Source organism: Histomonas meleagridis, assembly GCF_020186115.1.
Source record: "Histomonas meleagridis strain 2922-C6/04-10x chromosome Unknown contig_97, whole genome shotgun sequence".
Taxonomy (NCBI): domain Eukaryota; phylum Parabasalia; order Tritrichomonadida; family Dientamoebidae; genus Histomonas; species Histomonas meleagridis.
This window is the reverse complement of record NW_027150928.1, coordinates 63156-86101: the sequence shown is the minus strand read 5'-3', so window position 1 is coordinate 86101 and position 22946 is coordinate 63156. Positions and strand designations below refer to the sequence as shown.

The following is a 22946-nucleotide window of genomic DNA, read 5'->3' as shown; positions in this document are numbered from 1 at the left end:
AAAAGAACGCAATATTTCTGAATCAATTGATTTAATCCAAAAATTATTTGATTCTGATTACCCTTATTCTTCGATGTTGATTTTAAGTAGATTAATATACTCTTCTTTTATTTTATATCATAAAAATCTCAATATTTATATTCAATTTCTGAAAACATTATCAACAAAATATTCCAAAATAATTACTATTTTTACAAATTTACTTATACATTTAAATACACAAGAATCTAATTATCTTTTAGGATATATGATTGAACAAAAAATGGTAAATCCTAAAGTTATAAGGAATATTAAGACATTATATTTCATTCATTATAAAACAGATGAAGAAATTAATGCATTAAAAGATTCAACAAATGATATTCCATTTCATAAACAATTTTTTGATGATATCGAAGAGCTAAGAAAAGATGATTGGAAGCTTCATAAGCAACTTATTCATGAAGGATCGAATCCTTCAGATACTATTAAAGCAATACGAAACGATGATGTAGAAAAACTTCATGAAATTTCATCAGAACCAAACTTTGATTTTGAACAAATCATAGAACCATCATTATATGAAAGATATTCATTCATTAATGAAGAAGATGTATCACTTGTTGATTATGCAGCATTTTTTGGATCAATTAAATGTTTTAAATATTTGATTTTAAATAATGTCGATTTAACAAATACAGGAAGATATGCTGTAGCAGGTGGAAATGTTGAAATTGTTCTTTATTGTGAACAGCGTCATTCGAACTTTGATGGATCAATAGAAATAGCAATCGAATTTCATCGGAATGAAATATTTTATTATTTATTTGAAAGTATTTATAATAAAGATGAAGATTTAACTGAATTAGGAAAGAAATGTATTAAACTTATGAAAATTATGAAATTTTATCTTTTTTAGAAACAAAAAAATTAAATGTTGAGAAATTAATTATTGAAACAGTAGAAAATGGAAATATATTTCTTTTTAAACATTTCATTTCCTACAATGAAATCCCTAAAAGAATTTTAATATCAGCAATAAGATCAGGAAATATTGAAATTGTTAAATTACTTCTTGAAAAAGGAGAAATTGATGTAAATATTAAATATGTTTTATAATATTTATTAAAATATGTTTTAATTAATTGGTGTTTCTAATCATGAAATAAAATTTGTTTTAATGATTTTATATACCATTAATTGTAGCAAGTAGCAAAGGTTATTTTGATATAGTTAAATTACTTCTTGAACAAAAAAGAATAAAAATAAACGCTAAAAATATTTTTTTAATAAGAAGAAAAATTGTTTTTATCATTTAAATTTTTAAATATATATTTGGAATTTGTTCAACAAATTTTACACAGCATTTTTAAAAGCAGTAAAAAATAATCACATTAAAATTGTTAAATTGCTTCTTCAACAAAAAAGAATTAATGTTAATGCTGTGAATCTTTGTTTATCAAATTTAATATTGATTTTAAATATTTGGTAATTGTTTTTAGAATTTGGAGCTTATTCATCTTATTTTGGACAGCACTTATGGATGCTGTAAAAAGAAGATATATTAAGATTGTTAAATTACTTTATAACCTTAAGAGAATTAACATTAATGCTGCAAATTTTTATTTGTAGAATTTAATTTTTATTTAAGTTGTTTAAAATATTTTATTAATGTTTGGTGAATTTTTCTATTGTTTTATACTTCATTAATACTTGCAGTTCAAAAAAATGATATTGAAATTGTTAAAATACTTCTTCAACATAAAAGAATAGATATTAATCCACATGATATTATATTGTTTTGTTTAAGGTTTATTTGATAATTTTAATAATTAAAATGCATTTTTGGTGTTTAATCAAAATATTTTTTACATCATTTATTATAGCATCTATCAATGGTTATACTGAAATAGCTAAATTACTTCTTGAACACAAAGGAATTGATATAAATTATAAATCAATAAATTTCTTTTATACAAATTTTGTTTTAATATTTTGATATTTTAACTTTATTTTTGGAACATATCTAAATTATTTTGGACTGCACTTATATATGCATATGAAAATAATCACACGGATATAATTAAAATGATTTTAGATTACAAAAACAATAATAATAAAAATAAGAAAAATTATTTATTTCATTTAATTTTTATATTCGTATTTTTGGATTCAAAAAAAATATTTGAAAATTATTCAATTTATTTAGTGTTGAACTTGATTATGGCTATGAAAAAGGAATTATTGAAATATTTAAAATAATTCTTGAAATAAAATACATTGATATTAATGCAATAGATATTTTTTTTGTTTTTTATGATGTTTTCTGTGCAAATTTTCGATATCAAAATAATATTTGGAAATTCTTTAAATTGTTTAACACAGCTCTTATTTATGCATCTAAAAATGATAACACAGAAATAGCAAAATTGCTTCTTAAACAAGAAGGAATTAATATTAAAGATATTTATTTTAATAATTTGATATTTCAAAATAATATTTGGAAATCATTTACATTATTTTGGACAGCACTTATTTGGGCATCTGAAAAAGGTCATACAGAAATCGTTAAATTACTTCTTGAGCAAAAAGGAATTGATATTAATGCTAAAGATTTTTATTTGTTTTATTTGATATTTATTTTAATAATTTTGGAATATTTCAAAATAATATTTGGAAATTATTTAAATTATTTTGGACAGTACTTATATTAGCATCTTATAATGGTCATACAGAAATCGTTAGTTTACTTCTTGAACAAGAAGGAATTGATATTAATGCTAAAAATATTTTTTTGTTTTTTATGATGTTTTCTGTGCAAATTTTCGATATCAAAATAATATTTGAAAATTATTTAAATTATTTAGAACAGCACTTATTTTGGCATCTGAAAAAGATCATACAGAAATAGTTAAATTGCTTCTTGAACAAGAAGGAATTGATATTAACATTAAAGATATTTATATGTTTTATATAGAAATTATTTTAATAATTTGATATTTCAAAATAATATTTGGAAATTATTTATATTATTTTGGACAGCACTTATGTATGCGTCTAAAAATGGTTATACAGAAATAGTTAAATTACTTCTAGAACAAGAAGGAATTGATATTAATGCTAAAAATAAAATTTATATTAATAATTTTATATTTGAAAATAATATTGGGAAATTATTTAAATTATTTGAAACAGCACTTATTTTAGCATCTTCAAATGGTCATACAGAAATAGTTAAATTACTTCTTGAACAAGAAGGAATTGATATTAATGATAAAGATATTTATTTTAATAATTTGATATTTCAAAATAATATTTGGTAATTATTTATATTATTTTGGACAGCACTTATTTGGGCATCTGAAAAAGGTTATACAGAAACAGTTAAATTACTTCTAGAACAAGAAGGAATTGATATTAATGCTAAAGATATTTATATGTTTTATATAGAAATTATTTTAATAATTTGATATTTCAAAATAATATTTGGAAATTATTTATATTATTTTGGACAGCACTTATGTTTGCTTCTGAAAATGGTCATACAGAAATCGTTAGTTTGCTTCTTGAACAAGAAGGAATTGATATTAATGCAAAAAATACTCATTCGTTTTATTTAATGTTTATTTTGCTAATACAATATTACAAAATAATATTTGAAAATTATTTAAATTATTTGATACAGCACTTATGATGACATCTTGGAATAATGTTACAGAAATCGTTGAATTACTTCTTGAACAAGAAGGAATTGATATTAATGCAAAAAATACTCATTCGTTTTATTTAATGTTTATTTTGCTAATACGATATTACAAAATAATATTTGGAAATTATTTAAATTATTTGATACAGCACTTATTATAGCATCTAGAAATGGTCATATAGAAATAGTTAAATTACTTCTTGAACAAGAAGGAATTGATATTAATATTAAAAATTTTTATATGCTTTATATAGAAATTATTATAATAATTTGATATTTCAAAATAATATTTGGAAATTATTTTAATTATTTAAAACAGCACTTATGTATGCATCTAGAAACTGTTTCATGAAAGTATCATTTTTACTCGAAAATTATTGTATTTATAATGGAAAAAATATTTTATTCTAATAATTGATATAAATTTTTATAATTTAATTTTTTAAAATGATTTATGAATATTATTAATTATACTTCAAATATCCCTTGTATCTGCATATAAAGAAGGAAATATGGACATAATAAATTTATATATAGGAGAAGAATGTGTGAATTTAAATGCATGCGACGTTTTTAACTCTTTTTGAATGTATATTAAACTTAATCGCCTTTACAAAATAATATTTGGTATTTATTTAAATTCATTAACACATTATTAATGCTTGCAGCTGAAAAAGGTGATACAGAAATAGTTAAATTACTTCTTGAACAAAAAGAAATTGATATTAATGCTAAAAATATTCATTTATTTTATATGATATTTATTTTAATAATTTCTTATTTTAAAATTATTTTTGGTGATTATTTAAATAATTTTATACAGCACTTATGATTGCAACTTGTAAAAATCATATTGATATTGTCGAAATCCTTCTGCAACAAAAAACTATTAATATTAATGTTCAAAATATACACTTATCCTTATTATATTTGGAAATTATTAATATTATTTTCTACACCTTTTACTAAAGCAGTTTATTCGTGTAATTTCAATATCATAAAATTATTTTTAAAGTCTGAAGAATTGAAAAATATTAGTAAATGGATACATTCATATATAACGATGTTTCATATTAATATATAGAAACTTTTCAAATTATTTCAACAAGCGTTATATATAGCAACAAAATATGGTAAAACAGAAATTGTCAAATTAATCCTGGAACAAAAAAAAATTGATATCAATTATCAAAATCTTTAATTGTTTTATTTTATATTTATATTTATAATATAGATTTTATATATAATATTTGGAAAATTTTTGAATTATTTGATACACTACTTGCTGTAGCATCCAAAAAAGGTTACATAGAAATAGTAAAATTACTTCTCAAAAAAAGTATTCATATTAATGTTAAAAATAATTTTCTTTTTTTAATTCATATTTATTTTAATATTTTCGTATTCCAAAATAATATTTGGAAATTCCAAAAAAGATTTCAAACAGCACTTATTTTGGCATCAAAAAAAGGTCATATAGAAATAGTAAAATTACTAATTGAACAAAAAAGAATTGATGTCAATTCTAAAGATATTTATTTGTTTTATTTGATATTTATTTTAATATTTTAATATTTAAAAATAATATTTGGAAATTATTCATATTATTTAATACAGCACTTATTTTAGCATCTTTTAATGGTCATACAGAAATAGTTAAATTACTTCTTGAACAAGAAGGAATTGATATTGATGCTAAAAATATTTATGTGTTTTATTTAATGTTTATTTTAATATTTTAATATTTGAAAATAATATTTGGAAATTATATAAAATATTTAGTACAGCACTTATATGGGCATCTAAAAATGGTCATACAGAAATAGTTAAATTACTTCTTGGATCCAAATAGTAACTTTATTAAGCCATTCATAAAGATCCTTGAGAAATATTCATCCTCAAGTAGTACCAAAAGTTTTTCAATAAAAAGCAATATAGTATATATCAAATAACATTAAAAGTTTTTAGAAATGATTTATTTTTAAGAAAATATGTTTGAAAGTGGTTCACATATGAATCAACGTTTGTTCAGGAATATGAAAGAGCATAACATTCCAATGAATTTAGAGAAACACTGAAGAAAGATTCAAAGAAAAATTTTATTAATAACACATGATAAGTTGTTGTTATTTTTTTTAAGTTCGAAAGTTTAAAAAATATGGTGTGTAAGCTAATAAAGTGCTAATCTGTAACTCAATATGAATTTTATCTAATAATTTATGCCGATAATGTTCTTAAATGGAAATTCCCTTATACATTGCAAAATTTCTTTATAGATACAAAATAAAAATATATTTTTATTATCGATAATATTTTATTGAAATAAAATTAGCAGAAATTTAATTTAATATTCATAAATGTAGGTTAAACCATATTTGGAAAATATAGTTGTCCATATAAACATTTGTAAAGTTCAAAGGTTAAATTGCAATCAATAAAATGAAGAACCTAAGAAGCAAATAAGTATCAAACCCACACGAATCAACTAATTTCAACTCATGAGTTCTTCTTAAGAAGATAAGAAGAAAATATCAGCATGATTTAAAAAACATGCATTTTAAGCAGTAAAAAACCGATAAGCTTTACAGAACTTTAAAATGACCTTAAAAAATAATTACAAAATTTAAACTAAGCATTTGAGCACAGTAAGAAACACTCTACTAAATAAATAAAAATTAAAATAAAATTCCTTTTAATGAGTGAAATAGGAGGGGTTATGACTTTTTGAACACCCTATATTTGCTTTATTTGAAATTTAAAGAAGAAATTGATTTAAATGCTAAAGATATAAATTTGTTTACTTGATATTTATGTAAATAATTGAACAATTAAAATAATATTTGGAAATTATTTAATTTATTTGAAATGGCGCTAACATTCGCATCTAAACATGCTCACACTGAAATTATCAAAATGCTTCTTGATAAAGAAAGATATGACACCAATGCTTAAGCTATTTATTTTTTTCAATAGAATGTTTATTTTCAACATATTTTACCTTAAAGTAGGAATATTTGAAATCACAATGAATAAAATGTAAGAAATTATGTGAACCGCTATTATGAATTTAACAAAGTAATCAAAATTTTCTGAAAAAAATATAAATAAACTATAGCTTTAGCGATCAGTCGTGGTCATTAAAGGATTACAATCGAATTTTGATAAAAGCAGCAAAAAATAAAAAATAAAAACATAAGGAAAATTGGCATTTTTGATCAAAAAATAGTGCCAATTCACCAATTCAAAAATTTCTGCCAATTAGCGGTTTTAATCAAAATTCAAAGAAATCTATTTGTGAAAAAAATTTATCGCACAATTTTGGTTTGGTCATTTAATACATTATGAAAATACACTGTATTTGGTGTTGTGGTATGTTAAAATAAGCTTTTTGTGATTTTTTTATTTCTCTGCAACTTCTTCTTCTTCCTCTTCTTCTGTGAAATCTATATCAGGAATTAAAATCCCATCTAATTGGACTGTTCCATTTCCTTCAACTGAAAAAACTGCTTCAGATTCATGTACACATTGAAATTCGATTTCTTTTTCTGTATAATCATTTTCTTCAATTTCAATGAGTGTATATGACTTTTGAACAATATCAGCTGTATCTACATCTTCTGCGCCTGATTCTACATCCATGTAGCTTACTTTGACTGAAATTTTTCCTGTTGAATTTGGTGTTTCTAATCTTTTGATTGAGAAGAGAGCACAAATAAAGTCTGTGTGTTCCCCAAAATCAACTGGCTTTTCCTCACCAGAGCTAACTGTGAATTGAACTGGAAACTTTGGTATTGGTTCCTCAGACATCTAAGTCAAAGTGAAGTGCAAAATTATTAACGTCTATTTTTGTATACATTTGCCAATAAAAGTGACATAAAGACAAACAACTTCCAAAAATCAGACAAACCAAGTCAAAACCGAAACAACAAAATAATTCTGACACTTTAAACAACAAAAGGATTATAAGATATCATGAAAAGTAAGCCAGAAAATTTAAATCTTGTCGAAATCATCAAAATATTTCATTTCATATCTCATCATTTTATTACATTTTTAAATTAATTAAATCACATATGTAAACATTTTAGTAAGTGATAAAGAACTTTATTATTTTAGATCAATTAGAACATTTGATAGATGGGATGAATTTTGTAAACCATTAAAAATTGTCCTCCTTCAAAAGCCAAACGGAGTGCCCCAATATATTATGTGGGAAACGGTTCTTATCAATTTACAAATAAACCGTCACAGAAGTGGACATTTCCAGATGATTATTCTCGAATTCGAGTCTGCAATTCTCCGAAACCTTCTCGAACGTAGCCTCATGCCACATGAAAAGCTTTCCGGTGAATACACATTTTGTGATTTCGATGGAGTAAAATTCCGTCTTCATGTTGATAAAAAGACAAATGATATCGAAATTCACATGTACATTGGATGCGCCGAAGAACTTAATGAATACGGTGCTGCTGAAGAATTCGAGAAACATTACGGAAATTATAAGATTGAACCAGCTGCAACCAGAACTGTCAAATATACACACGCAATCAGATTCAATCTTTCCCAAATGAATGAAAAAGAGCAAAAGGAAATGATAACACTTGCATCAAGAATGAAGGCCCATGTTTTGGGTGCTCCATTCATTTTCGTTGCAGATCAAGTTGCATCCAAGGCAAACTTTGCTCCATTTGAAATTCCGTATCGTAAGGCAACAATGGAAAGCTATTTTGTTACACCAACATCACAAGGTGCCGCAGCAACATTTTCAATTCGCTTCAGTGATCCAGGTGATAAAATCATTGCCGGAGTCTTCTTCCAAGAGTTAGCTGCAGCTCGTACACGTGTTAAGAGTGCACCAATTGTTACATATTCCAATGATCCACCAGCAGATTTAGGAGCATTTGATCTTCCAACTAAGGACAAAAACATGTACGCATACGTCACAATCAGTCTTCAGTCAGCACAATTTTCCGATAGGAAGAAACAAGATATCTCATTCTATCTCCCAATGTTCAGAGATTATCTTCATTATCACATCAAATGCGCTAAAGCTTTCATGCATCAAAAGATGCGCGCTAGGACTGCCAGCATGCTCAAGATTCTTGATGCAGCTAAACCAGAGCCTAAGCAAAAGGTTCGTCGTACAATTACTGGAAGAATTATGAAGTAAAGATTTCTTCATTTTTATTTTTTTGATTTGTTGAATGAATTAGCAAACTGAGAGTTTTCGATTTGTAAGGAAAAGTGGCATTTGCCCTAAAGACAACTTAAAACGGTTTTAAAAATGCCATTAAAACAAATTACGCCAGAATTTCAATTGAATTCAATCGTTAAATATGTTTTTTTCAAATTGCTTTTGTGAAACTTCAGGATCTTTTTATGCTTTTATTTGCTCAGTATTATTTTGCTAGTATTCATAGAATATTTATATATCCGAAATTTGTAAGAAATGAATTCTTTAATTGATTTATTTTTCTGGAAATTAAATGATACTTAAATCAAAAAATCTATGTTTTATATATTTGTAATAATATTTTTATCATAATTTGAGACAATCGTTTTAATATTGAAATTCAAATTCACCAACCACCAATTATAATGGTTTAAAACCAAATGTCGAATGATATAGCAAACAGCAAAATTTCCTTAAATAATAAATAAAAATCCAAATTTCCTTCTATAGAAATATAATACATGCTATAATTAATGATAATTTTTAACATGATCTAAATAATTTTGAATTAATGGTCGAAAAAACAATGAAATTATTTAATTTTCTCATAGACATACGATATAACTATTGGAAATTTCTAATGATTTGCTTTTTCTTCAAAATAAGAAATATATTGTTTTTAAAATTATATAATTTATTAATAATAACAATTCAATTAAAAGGAGCAGAAATAAAATTCAATTAGTAATGCATTATAAAATCAACACATTAAAAAAAAAAAAAAAAATCCATTTCTTGAATATTTATGTGATGAAGAACTTATAAAGAATGATTGGGTACTTCAAAAGGAATTAATTCTAGGAGAACATAATCCAAAATAAACAAAAATGGAAAACACCAAGAAATATCACAAACATGATTATGATTTTAATCAAAAAATTGCAAGAACGCTTTATTAAGGTTCTTCATTTTATAATAAAGAAAATATTTCATTAATTGATTATTCTGGATTTTTTTATCTGTTATTAAATATTTATTTGTGAATTCCATGTATATCAACAAAATAAACAAAATATTTACATTTATTAAATTCATCTAAATTGCACAGGAAGTTTTGTAATTTTATAATTCTGTTGACGAAAATTCCGAATATTATTTCTAATTTTCCGTATCATTTTAATCATTTCGGGCAACAACTTCAAATCTTCAGAGATGAAACTCGAAATTCTTTGCTCAGTTACAACAACATCAAATTCTACAACGAACTCATCCAATATTAACTTAACAGCCGAACTTAAATTTGACGTAAAATAGTTTATAATCCACAGATGATCATATAAAGAATGAGCAAACAATGCCGGAATTTGACTCATCGATTCCAATGTATAACACATTTGTATCAACATATAAACAATCGTATGAAATCCGCCACTTATAATCATAGATTCTTGTTCTTTAATAATTAGTAAAAAGAAATCTTTTGGAATGTTAATTTTCTTGGATCGCCATGCAGAAATGCCTAACGTATAAAGTTGAAAACATAATGAAACACCTAAAAATTCGATTTCTTGAAGTTGATCATAGTATTTGTCGTGATCTGTAATCGACTTCAAAAAAAAATTAGATCGAGTCGGTTGTGATAAAATAAAAAACTCAGTACGAAATATGGAATAAAAAAGGATTTTGTAGTGTCGGGAATTATCATAATATACAAGTCGTAATGATTCACGGACTGAATTTGATCCTTGCAAAAAAAATGAAATAGTCTTAAGAATCATTTTAATAAGTTCAACTTGTTCTAATCGATTTGTTCGTATTTGTGCAGGAACTGTATGAAAATCAGATAAGAAATCAAGTGTATCTATTAGATAATTGAGTAATGTGGTGGATTGAAAAAAGGTGGTACGGATCGAAAAACTTTCTTTGGAGATTTCTATCAATTCATTTAGCGATTTGATTTTAGTTGAATAAGATTTGGAATATACAACTTTTGATGAGATCTCATTAAAAAGTTTAGTATAATAAGAATTAGCTGGAATACTTTTGCCATCGATTTGGATGAGATCAATCTTTTGTGGTTGAGTTGGCTTTTTTTGATGGTATGAAAATTCTTCGTATCGATGAGCATATTCTATGGCATTTTTTAATTTCCAAAATAAATCAGTTCCGGCTTCGAATGTATATAAATGATATTGTTTGTTACCAAGATTGAAAAAAATATGATGAGAATCATATTCTGCATGATTACGATAATTTTCATGAGTTTCATGATCTGCATCAAGATTAGTAATATCAGAAAGCTTGCAAAATGGTTCAGGTTTGTTTTTAGTATTGTAATCATATAGATAAAGATTTCGATCTGTGATAACAACCCTTTGAAGTTTCTTAGAATGATAACAACCGACAGTATCATAATATATAACATGATCATAAATGTCAGATCCAAAGAGCCTTTTGATTTCGCAGCCCCATCGTCCGCGACGCCCTTCTTCTTCCATTTTATGTACGTTAAATGATTTTGCCGATAGGACTTTTAGTTAGAAGAAAATTTATTTTTTTATTTTTGGTTTTTGGGATTAAACTTGATTCATTTGAAAATTACACAACTCAGTAACTTACCATCTCAGGCCTTTATTATTGGCTTCCAATGGGATTTTTTCGATGTTGGTACTCATAAATTTTTCATTTAATTTCAAAGATTTTTAAGTATATACCATTAAGCTAAGTATATACCCAAGAAAAGGTAAGAAAAATCAAAGTTTAGCGCCTCCTAAGTTTCATTTGATTATCACAAAATACAAAATTAAACTTTCAAAGACAAAATTATAGTAAACATCACACACAAATTTAAAAGAGAACTAAAACAAAAACGAATTGTGAAGATGATATTTAATATACATCCAAACAATCATAACTATCACCTTGCAGAGTTACGCTCCATTATACTTATCAATTCATTCGTTTCTTTGATAATTTCATTTATCATCTGAAGCTTTTTTTGTTCATCTTCAGTTAAATCACTTTTGCCGGTAAAAGCTTGTGCTTCTTTTAAGTACCTTATTTTAGTTTTCCTTAAGGCATCTATTTCCTCGGTTGTATTAATGATTTTTTGATGTTTTTCGATCTGTTTTAGATATAGTTCTTTTTGTAATTCAGTTGTTTCTTTAATTTTACTCTCGACTTCTTCATTAACGCTCTTTGTAAAATCGTTAACGATTTTTTCATCGCAAAATTTCATTAAATCAGATTCATTTAATTCAGGATTATTGTGGAAAAAAATATTAACAAATCTATTTCCAAGGTATGGGTTGGAATCTCCATATGCTTTTTTAGCACTATCAGCAGAATCAAAAGTAATTGTTGCATTTGTTCCATATGAAAAAATTGATTTAATTCTTCCGTATTTTTTGAAATATTTTATTAACTGATACACCGAATTATTTTTAACAGGTATATTAGAAATAAAGAGCATATTACTTTCATTTTGAACAATTTTTGGTCCGGCTTTTCTTTTCATGTTTGCCTATTTTTGGGGCGCCCCTTTTCGTTGAAAATTTATTGAGTAAAGTTAATTGAAAGATTTACAAAACAAGATATTTTTTCTTATAAAAAAGCATTTTTAATCATAGGGATTCATAATTTCGACATGTTAGATATACATTTTATATTTATAAAATCATTATACTAGAAAAACGGTGAGGTTAACAATAAATGAACATATTTTTAATTTTGGCATATTTTTTATTTTCGAATATTTTGGATAAATATATTATATCATATATTTTCATTTCATAGATAGGCTGTGTTCATTTCCTTATGAATATATTCCCGACAAATCTTGCTTGTTAGATTTTAGAAAATCAAATCAGATCATATTTGATTCAAATGTCAACTTTTTCTGAATATTAATTCTAAATTCTTTATGTATTCTTTCTTCTGATGAAATTGATATAAATCAATATAATTTCTTTCTAACCCCCTTCTCTATTTTTTGAATGATGTTCATATTTTGCATTGTTATGTATTCTCTTTGTTATTTTGCATTTTTCGGCTATAGACCTGTAGCGATTAACTTTATTCAAATATTTGAATGTCAGGATCCACTTTTTCAGTATAAAAAGTTCCTTCGTTGTATTCGACATGTGAAGTTGAAATATTATTTGTAAATATGAGTTCGAATTCTATATTTACGAAGATGAAAAGGAAATTCGGCAAACCAACACCAACTAAACAAGGCAAGGCAAATGTTAATCTTGACAACATTGCGAAATCTTTATCTTTCCGTAAAGCAGTTGGTCATGTTTATGATCCAACAAATGTTGATACACACGCACACCTTGTTCAATACTTCTTTATCCTTGGGCCACTAAAAAAAGGCGATAAGGAACCAACGCTTTTTTTTACTTATCCATCTCATAAGTTTACTTTTACACCTTCTGAATTTACAGGGATTTCACACTTGTGTTTCCCAACAAATATACCAGATCCTAATGATCCCAAGTTAACTCAAGGCGATATTGTACATCAATTTGTATTTGGGTTAAATGATGCCGGTACCTTAATTTTCGGTATTTGCTCCCACGTTAGACTTCCCCCAAATGCTGCTAAGCTTCTTAACGGGGTTGAAGAAACAGCTGTTTTTTGTTTTTGCTCAGTTACTACAATGCCAATGCTTGCCACCCATTTCAACTTCCATGAATTTTTCATTGGCCTTCTCTTAGGCACTCTTAACGAGAATTGCAAGTCCAGTATCCTTATTCCCGAAAATGTTCTAATTGATGAATTCCATCAATGCGAGGAACAGACACGAAACATATACTCACAATTCGATCCTCAGCTTACCCTTAACTCTGCAAACCCACTTTTTGCATCATATATGCCAATAGATATTCAAAGCGATTTTTCAAAAGCCCTCAACTTTTACTTCAGAATCCACGTCGATGCCAACAATCCCGGTCTTTACACTCTTTATGGGGAACATCAGCTTTATGTTTCCAAACAAAATGAGACAATTATTGAAATTGCTCGGCATTGTTTCGATGTACTCTTTTCTTGTCTCAGCGAAGAAAATGTTGTCCGGTTTTATCGCGCTGTTCTTCTTGAGCAAAAGATTCTTTTGGTATCAGAAGATCTTAACAAACTTACATTTTGTGCCCTTGCAGCACTTCCTTTGATTCTCCCGATGACATACAAATGTCCATTTCAACCACTTGTTCCAGATGATGATTCATTTTTGGATTATTTGGATTCACCAGTTCCGTTTATTTTTGGGGCTCTTATTACTGAAAAGCTTAAGTCGATTCAGTTGTCTCCAGATATCACTATTGTTCGGCTGGATGAGAACAAAATCGAATATCCTCTCGATACTCCACATCTTCCAAATCCAAAAGAACTCAGAGAAGGACTAAAGGCTAAGATCCATGAGATGAAAGCAACGCCGCCAAAAAAATCAGATCCAAAAGCAAAAGAATTTTGGGAAGAAAGAGTTAATAATTTAATGGCGGTCCAATTAAAGAGACAAATAAAGCTGAAGTACTCATTCAGCCCTATGAACTGCGAGTGTATACTGGAGAAGTTCCAGAACTATACAAGTCAGTTCGTAAATAAGCAGAGATTGGAGAAATGTAGAGTAAGAGATACAACAAATGAAGACAACCCTGTGATTGGGTTCTTCAAGGAGTTATATATGATCGACGTCGATGAACATGACGCTGAATTCTACAGTACATTAGCTGATACACAAACATTTAGTTTCTATTGTCAAGAATTATTTAAAGTTTAATAAATTCTATTCATTGCTTGAGTTGTTTACTTACTGTGTATGCACACTATTCAATTGAAGGACCATTTTCCGGGAACGTTAAATAAAACTATGAATTTTTTGAATGCAGCTTTTGTATATAACCGTACCAATCGCACGGTTATAATATTGAAAAAATCGGAGTTTTTGAATGACGTTTTTTTTTTTACGCTTGACGCTGTCACTTTTTTCTCTCAGAAAAAAATTTACAACAAATCACATAGAATTTGTTCATTTTTTATCAAAATATATATTCTTATTGTAGTTAATGTTTGTTTTCGGTATCGTTACTCAGACCTCATACTCACATTGAATTTGATCTTGACTAATTAGAAGCATCTTTTGTTCTGATAACGCAATTTTTGAGAAGCTAGTTTCTTAGAAAAGAACGTTAATGTACGTTTATTTTTACATGACATGATCAATTACAGAGAATGTTTATTAAATTTTATAATCTTTGAATGATTAAACAAGAAAATATTTGGAGGTGATAGTTTTACAAGTATACTTTTAAATGATTTATTAAAACTTAGATTACTATATTTTTATCATTTTATGTAATTTGTTTAGTTTAATGTAAATATTTTTCTTGAAGTGAGATATGGAATTATAATTTGGTATGGTTCCTGTGAACCACCGTCACTTTTTATGTAAATATTTGGACCCCCCTAACTCAAATGGAATGTGGGAAAAGAAAATTAAACCCTGATTTACTATATTTTGCAACAAATGAAGTCGAGGACTTTGAATCATTTCTGCAAGATAGAGAAGAAAGTATTGAAAATAAAAGAAAAATATTAACATTAATTTCATCAGAGATCTCACAACATGAGAAGCAACTTGATCAGTACACCGAAGAATTGGAAAAAGAGAAAAATGAAATCCAGGTTCAGAAAGAAATATTTACATGTAATCAAAAAATTATTTTAGAAAAAATTCAAAAAGAAACAAATGAAGTTCTCAACAAAATTTCTAAAGAAAAAGAATCTTCACTTGAAATCGATAAAAAGATAAAAAATTATGAATCTAAATTTTTGCAAATAAAAGATCATAATTTTCAAATCAAAAATGAAGAGGATAACAACAACGAAAATTATCCAACAAAACAGGAGAATTCAGAAAATGAGAGGATAAGTAATCAAGAAAATTCTCAAGAATTTCAAAATAAAATTTTACAAGTTTCAATAGATGAAGAAAATGCAGATGAAATAAGTGAATCGAATCTATTTCAAAAAATGTACATTCAACAAATTGATGACGAAATCAAAGATATGCAGCAAAAGAAAAACTCAATCAAAGCAAAAATTTCTGAGTACAAAGAGTCAATACAAACAATGAAAAAAGAAATATCCAAATACAAAACCAAAAATTCAAATCTATCTACAACATCAAATCCTTCTCAGCTAGCCCTCATTACACGAATCCTCAAGACATCCCAAGGAATCATAAGTGCAACTAGTGAACTTCAAAAAAAGCGTCAAATATATCAAGAAATTAAATTATACCAACAAAAATTACAGCAAAAGCACCAAAAATACAAAGCTCTTCTCACTCAGGTAAACAACGAATCATTGAGTCTTGATCTTGCTCTTTCCAAATTAGATAAACAAAAAATGGATCGTATGGATGAAACTCACGAATTTGAAGAAACGCAAGAAATACTCCTTTCTGAACTTTCTACACTTAAACATCGCATCAAAGAGCTCGAGGCTGAAAACAAGTTCCTAACAGAAAAAAGTGCTCATAATACAACGCAAACGGTCTCCTATCAAAAAGTCGATTTGTATTGTTGCAAAACTTTAAAAAAGAAATTAAAAAAAATCCGTAAATCTAATGAAAAACTTCTCGGCGAAATTCAAGCACTTCAAAAGAGAAAATTAGAATCTTCACTTCATGTTCAAAAAAGTTCATCAAATTATGAATCAATTGAATCACTAAAGTTAAAGGTTCAAGCTCTAATATTACAAAACAAAACATTAGTTGAGAAAATCAAGAACAACGCCGATTTGATTCAACGTGTTGAGAGGTTTCACAACATATCTGCATTTGATGTCGAAAGGGTTATCGATCGGATGAGGGAAAGACAGCGAATTGTTGACGAAGCGCAGCGAAAGGCGCAAGACGCTGAGGCGAGGTACAATCGTTTGGTTGAATTTTATAAGAAAATACAAAATGAAATTTATAAAGCGGAAAATAACGAACGGTTGGATTTACAGAGCTGGATGAAAACGCTGAATGAAATGCTTATTTAATTAAATGTGTGAATTGTTTGTATTTATTTTGGTGTGTTTTAGATATAGAAGTACTTTGTGCATAGATTCGTTTATAAAAATTATATGAGATAAAAGAAATTTACCGAATTATAAAATATTAATTTATAATGATGTAGCAATAATTTTATCTCTTACGTTCTCAGAAATATTTTTAATAATATAAAAAAAATTTAGGTACATATTTTTAACTTTAGCTCAAGGAGCAATAACAATGTTTTTAAATAATCAAAATATATCTTGTACAATTATTTTATGAGTTAAGATGTTTGATATATACAATAATGTTTGCTCAGAAAAATCAAAGAAAAATAAAATGATTAGTTAGATGTTTAGTATCCAACTGTGAAGCGTTTTCCAATATAATTACCATTGGCTATTTCGTCAATCATTGCTACAGCATAATCAGAATTTGATATTTTGCTTTCACCTTTCTCATTGAATATTGTTTCATCGCCACTTAGCCTGAATTTGCCTTGTTTTTCGCCTGGATAAATTTCCATTGATGGGCATAATACAGTTCCTGGAACATCTTTTTGTTCCAAAACAAGCGAAAGAACTTTTGAAGTAGCATTAGCTAATGGCATATAAGCTGGCGGAAATCCTGGTGAATCCATATTTCGAGCACCATTTGTTATAAGTGTTCCTGCACCACCAACAGCAAGAAGACGACGTGCTCCAACTTTTTTGGCTGCCTCAATTATATTCTTTGTGGCATTAACTTGAAGTTCTTCCATTTTTTCAAATGTAGAATCTTTTGGTGGACAGTAAGCATGAATAACAATATCTGCTCCTTTTAATGCTTTTTCAAGTTCTTGTAAATTAAAAATATCTACTGATGCATGTGAACATTTTCCTTTTGGTAATTCTTTAGGTGGATTTCTGCTAATAGCTACGACATCATATCCTCTTAGAGCAGCTTCTTCGAATATCTTAGCACCAATGAAACCAGTAGCACCAATAACAACAACTTTCATATAAAGAAATGAGGTGATTGTTTCTTCGAGCAGTTACTTTTCAATGACTGATATCTTTCAATTTTTTGAATCAATTTTAGTCAAAATTGTTCATCCATATAAAATTGAATTAACAAAAATTGTTCGGCTAATCGTGTTGAATGCATTGTACGCTGATTGCAATTAATTAAGATTCAGTGATTATCGTTCATAATCATATTATATAAAATGTGTTCGCCAGTAATTCATTTAGGTGCTTTTATATTTATAACAGAAATATTAATAAAAAACTTCAATGGAATTTTAAAATATTGCAATTTGCAAAATTTAAATTTATAGATACATGAATATCATTGATTTCATTTCTAAAGAATTTGATGCAAGAATACATTAGTAGTTAAATCATTTACATATTGTATTTTTTGTATTTGCAGATACACTCTTTATTAGATCAAATAAAAAAATTTAAATGAGACATTATAAATTGCAACATATCTACCTCAAAATATAACGTAGATATTAAAATTATATTAAGAAATTAGTAGTAAGAAATAATAATAATTAAACATTCTAATGAAAAACAAAGATTATTATATGATAATGTGTGAAGATTTTATTATAATAAGAAAAATTTAAGGCGCAAATAATGTTCATAGGATGATTAATCTAGTAAATTATGAATTTCAAATGATCCAGAATATATTTTTCAAATATTAAATAATATTTTTAATAAAAAATCAATATTATTGTAAGGAATTAACATGATTAGTTTAGATAATAACAAAATTAAATATTTTATAAATCAAATTTGATTTTGAGGTATCAAGTATGTGGTATTCAAACAGATGAAATAAGATTAATTAATTAGATTTCAAAAACACCATGATGAAATTAAAAAGTGGCATATCTAGAATCATTCAACATATTCTATGAGAATATTCAATTGCAATTGATAATGTCGCACGTTAAAAAAACGTTTTTTGCAGATGCCTCCAAGAAAAGGAGCGACACAGCAAAAAAAAGATATAAATCCAATTGTTGCAGAATTTCAACAATCATGTAAAGTTTATAATTTTCAAGATGAAGAAGTCATCAATCAAATTCTCAAATATCTCAACACATCAGAAACAATTATTCGCCTCGTAAATATCACGCTAACTCCAATTTTGTGCAAGGTTCTTATCCGCGTTTTTCAGAAGTGTCAAAAATTACAACAGATAATCTTATATTCCTGTTATATTATGGATCCAAATTTTCCCAAGTTACTCCTAAAAATAACCACGCCACATTTAGTATTAGATTATACCCAAATACAAAGAGAATTTTTAATACCCTTACTTTCATCACCCACGCTTGATATCCTTTCATTATGCGGAAATCAATGTTTAACTCCATATAATTACATTACACATGAACTTACGTCTCCATATCCACCCTCTCTTAACTTATTTTTTAATTCACTTACGACATCTACCATTAAAGTCCTCAATTTATACGGATGTAACATTGGCGACGTTGGCGCCATTTCACTTTCCAATTGTTTATTTTTTAACACCACACTACGATGTATTTCATTATCACGTAATCGCATTGGCGATGAAGGCGCAAAATATTTAGCTGCGTCATTATCGCATTATGAGTTAAATGAACAAGAAACTTTAATAGTTGAGCAACTTATCAATGAAGAAAACAAACAAAAAATCTCTGATGAAGGCGGAGGACTTATAAAACGGAAAAAAGGACAAAAAAATGCTCCGAAAAGACAACAAGTTAAAACGCCAACAAAAAAAACACGAAACGTAAAACAAAACGTTGAACGACAATTAAATTTCGATCCGGCAGCACCTGTAAAGCCGATAATTATGGCGAAATGGAATAATTGCATTATGATAAATGGTGGGAAAAGAGTAATCCCGGGAAACAACGTTGTGACTTCATTAATTTTGGACGAAAACTTAATCACTGAAAACGGAGCATTCGCTTTGAGGGATATGCTGAAGTTAAATAATAATATCGTTCAGTTTAGTATCGACCATAATCCTGAAGTTGACGAAAAATTGGCGTGTGAATTAAAAAGACAAATAAAAATCGAATAAATAGAAAAATTGTGTTTTAAATTTTTCTTTCATTATTTAGTTTTAATAACAATCCAAGCTTGGATTTGAAAATAAATTTTAATTAAATAAATGGTACTTTTCTTTAAATGGAATTTAGGATAATTGTCTTCATTAGGAAAAGACATAAGCCAAATAATTTGAAATGATGATACAGAAAAACGCAATATATAGCATCACAAAATATTAATAATTTTATTCAATTTGTTATACCATCACTTGAAATATTTTACATTTGTTAATGACGGACTTAACAATGTTACATTTATTGATTATATAGTATAGGATCAATTAAATATTTATTTGTGATTGGTGCTAAAAGGTTTATCAATTCTGAATGATATATCGGTGATTTCAACTGAATGAGGAAATATTGATCAATAGATTGTAGATTACGTTTTACATCAGAAAGCAGTCGCCATAAATAAAAAAATTATTCATTTGTTATTGAAGCATCTTCAGCTCATTCTATAGAAATAGTTTATATACTTCTTGAACAAAAAGGAATTGATACTAGTATTAAAGTTATTTATTCGATGTTTTTTAATCTCAAGTTGATCCATTCGAAAAATCTTTAAATACAATGAGTTTATAAAATATTAAAACATTTCACGTGCTATGAAACATTCATAAAAATTAACAAAAATGAAAAAAATACTTTTTTATTATGATGAGTTTTTTTCATGAGAAAAACATTTATTATGGCTAGGTAACCTGTTACAAATTTATAGCATCATTTTTCCATTTCCTTCATGATTAATTGAGAATAGATATTTTCCCCTTGCAGCAAAATCTTTACTTTATTTAACTTTCAAAATAATTATTTTTGCATCAAAATTAAAAAGTCTTTTCTTACTAACCCAAAATCTTTAATGATTTTAAAATAATGTTCGATATATTGTAATATTTCTGTATTCAAGAATATATTGATATTTAATTGGTTTTGAAGGTTTATTAGATGATATGGTTAACGTTTTTAATAGTTTCGGTTTGAATGGATAAACTATTGAAGCGAGAACGATGAACTTGTCAATCGTTTTAGATGACTACACTCGATCACGTAGGAAGTTGCACTGGTGGAAACACCATCCCACTTGATGACGAAGGTCGTACTTATCACTTTGGCTGCAAGGAAGGCGAAGTTGCTAATCATATTCTTATTGTCAGTAGTTATCAACTTGCTGAAGAAATCTCCAAGCTCTTTGATAAAACCGAACCAGTATTTCGTAGAGAATCTAATCGTGGATATCTCACATATACAGGTCTTTTTAAAGGAAAGAGAATATCTGTTGTTGGTTTTGGCATTGGTTTTGCAATGATAGATTTCTTACTCCGTGAACTTAGAAGAATTACCAAAGGTCCACTTGAATTCATTGAACTTGGTGAAGCTACAAATATTGATGCTGAACTTGGTGAAGTCATTGTTATCAAAGATGCTGTTGCAGCTGAGATTGATTATGAAAACTTCAGTGAAAGCGATTGCCCATTCCATATTTTCAAGAATCCAGTTCCAGCTAATGCTGAACTTGTTTCAGATATCGACGCAAAATTAAAGGAAGCAAATATTAAAAGCAAGGAAGGTAGGGCCTTGTCATGCCCCTCTTTCTGCCATGGTGTTTCAGCTCCAACACTCGAAAGTGGTGGTGTCGGATGTTTCGATTTCAAGAACAAAAACCTTCTTTCTCGTGTCCAAGAAGAAGCAGGGCCAATCTCATCTCTTGAAATGGATGTTTATCCACTCCTTTGGACAAGTTTACGTGCTACTGATAAGAACATTAGAAGTGCTGCAATAAGCGTTACAGCAGCTACAATGGATGGAAAGTTCATGGAGGATTCCGCTATTATCAACAAAATGCTTGAACTCGCACCAATTTTGATGGGAATTCTTAGTGACAAAGCAAATTAAAGTTGATAACATTTCATTTTAATTTTTATTTTGCATAACATTTTTTGTGATATTTTTTAATTAAAAAAATTTTTTTTAATGAAATTGAAATTTTAATTTCTGATCTGTAAAAAATATTAATAATACGTCTAAAATAGAGTCTGTACTTTCTTTTTAGTACATTGTTTCTTTATGTACAATTTGTCTTCTTTAAAAACCAAAAATATGATTTAATGTTAATAATCAATTTCTAATTTTTAATTTAATTTTTCTTTGCTTAGTTTATTCAATCTTATCTTCATATGAAAATCGATTAGAAATTATTAAATAATGAGATATTTTAATTTTAGTCAGCGACTTTAACCGCTATATCTTCTTAAAAATCACTGCCGGAACTATGAAAAAATGAGATTAAAACATTTCAGAAATCAATGTGTCTCTGAATTCATTCAATTGAAAAACCTAAGTTAAACATATGTCAGCTAACCCGGTGGAAGAAGAATTCGCTGCGCTTCAAAACGAGGATGGGCTGATTAGAATACCAAAACAAGAATCAGATTATACAGTGAAATTAACTCCCGATCATTTAAACGCAAATTCACAATACGCTAAAGGTGCATTTACAGAAAATCCTAAAAAGTATCAATATAGAGTGAACCAATTAAAGGAAGAAGAAGAGCAGAAAGAAAAAGATAATTTTACCATTGTTTCAGAATTATTTCAAAAAAACATGAAAAAAAATTACAACCCAATTATACCATGTTCACCGTGGGAAGGAGAAAAAGTCAAAATTTCTGATTTAACAATAAATATTCCACAAACTGCGGCTGATGAAATTTATGGTGGTTTTCTAATTCAATATGACTTTGAAAAAATGCGTCCAGTAAGTGAGCCTGTTTATTTTGAAATTGCGTCTGGTGGCAAATGTATATTTCGACCAAATTCAAATGAAGGTATCTATATGGTCTATAACAAGAGCCCATCGATTGGCATTACATGTTTTCTTTCTAAGTTAGTTAAGAATGTTGGCAAAATAGTTTTTGCTGTAGCCTCAATTAATATA

The 22946-nt window shown here is 27.2% G+C and overlaps 6 protein-coding genes across 6 annotated transcripts; 4 read left to right on the top strand and 2 right to left on the bottom strand.

Moving 5' to 3' along the window:
• Positions 1 to 7084: 7084 nt before the first annotated feature.
• On the bottom strand, positions 7085 to 7492 carry GO595_009854 (uncharacterized protein; the record flags this gene model as incomplete). The annotated part of the gene is made up of 1 exon (XM_067923585.1): positions 7085 to 7492. One exon carries the CDS (start codon positions 7490 to 7492, stop codon positions 7085 to 7087), a length of 408 nt encoding a protein of 135 aa, XP_067769982.1.
• Positions 7493 to 7952: 460 nt separating this feature from the next.
• GO595_009853 (Actin-related protein 2/3 complex subunit 2) lies at positions 7953 to 8855 on the top strand (the record flags this gene model as incomplete). Its single annotated transcript, XM_067923584.1, has 1 exon — positions 7953 to 8855. The coding sequence occupies one exon, from the start codon at positions 7953 to 7955 to the stop codon at positions 8853 to 8855; it is 903 nt and encodes a 300-aa protein (XP_067769981.1).
• A 4198-nt stretch (positions 8856 to 13053) lies between these two features.
• Positions 13054 to 14640, top strand: GO595_009852 (uDENN domain containing protein; the record flags this gene model as incomplete). The annotated part of the gene is made up of 1 exon (XM_067923583.1): positions 13054 to 14640. The coding sequence occupies one exon, from the start codon at positions 13054 to 13056 to the stop codon at positions 14638 to 14640; it is 1587 nt and encodes a 528-aa protein (XP_067769980.1).
• A 2620-nt stretch (positions 14641 to 17260) lies between these two features.
• GO595_009851 (NAD(P)-dependent oxidoreductase) lies at positions 17261 to 17905 on the bottom strand (the record flags this gene model as incomplete). The annotated part of the gene is made up of 1 exon (XM_067923582.1): positions 17261 to 17905. The coding sequence occupies one exon, from the start codon at positions 17903 to 17905 to the stop codon at positions 17261 to 17263; it is 645 nt and encodes a 214-aa protein (XP_067769979.1).
• A 965-nt stretch (positions 17906 to 18870) lies between these two features.
• On the top strand, positions 18871 to 19980 carry GO595_009850 (leucine-rich repeat-containing protein 71-like; the record flags this gene model as incomplete). Its single annotated transcript, XM_067923581.1, has 1 exon — positions 18871 to 19980. The coding sequence occupies one exon, from the start codon at positions 18871 to 18873 to the stop codon at positions 19978 to 19980; it is 1110 nt and encodes a 369-aa protein (XP_067769978.1).
• Positions 19981 to 21040: 1060 nt separating this feature from the next.
• Positions 21041 to 21904, top strand: GO595_009849 (purine and uridine phosphorylase; the record flags this gene model as incomplete). Its single annotated transcript, XM_067923580.1, has 1 exon — positions 21041 to 21904. One exon carries the CDS (start codon positions 21041 to 21043, stop codon positions 21902 to 21904), a length of 864 nt encoding a protein of 287 aa, XP_067769977.1.
• Between the last annotated feature and the right edge of the window lie 1042 nt (positions 21905 to 22946).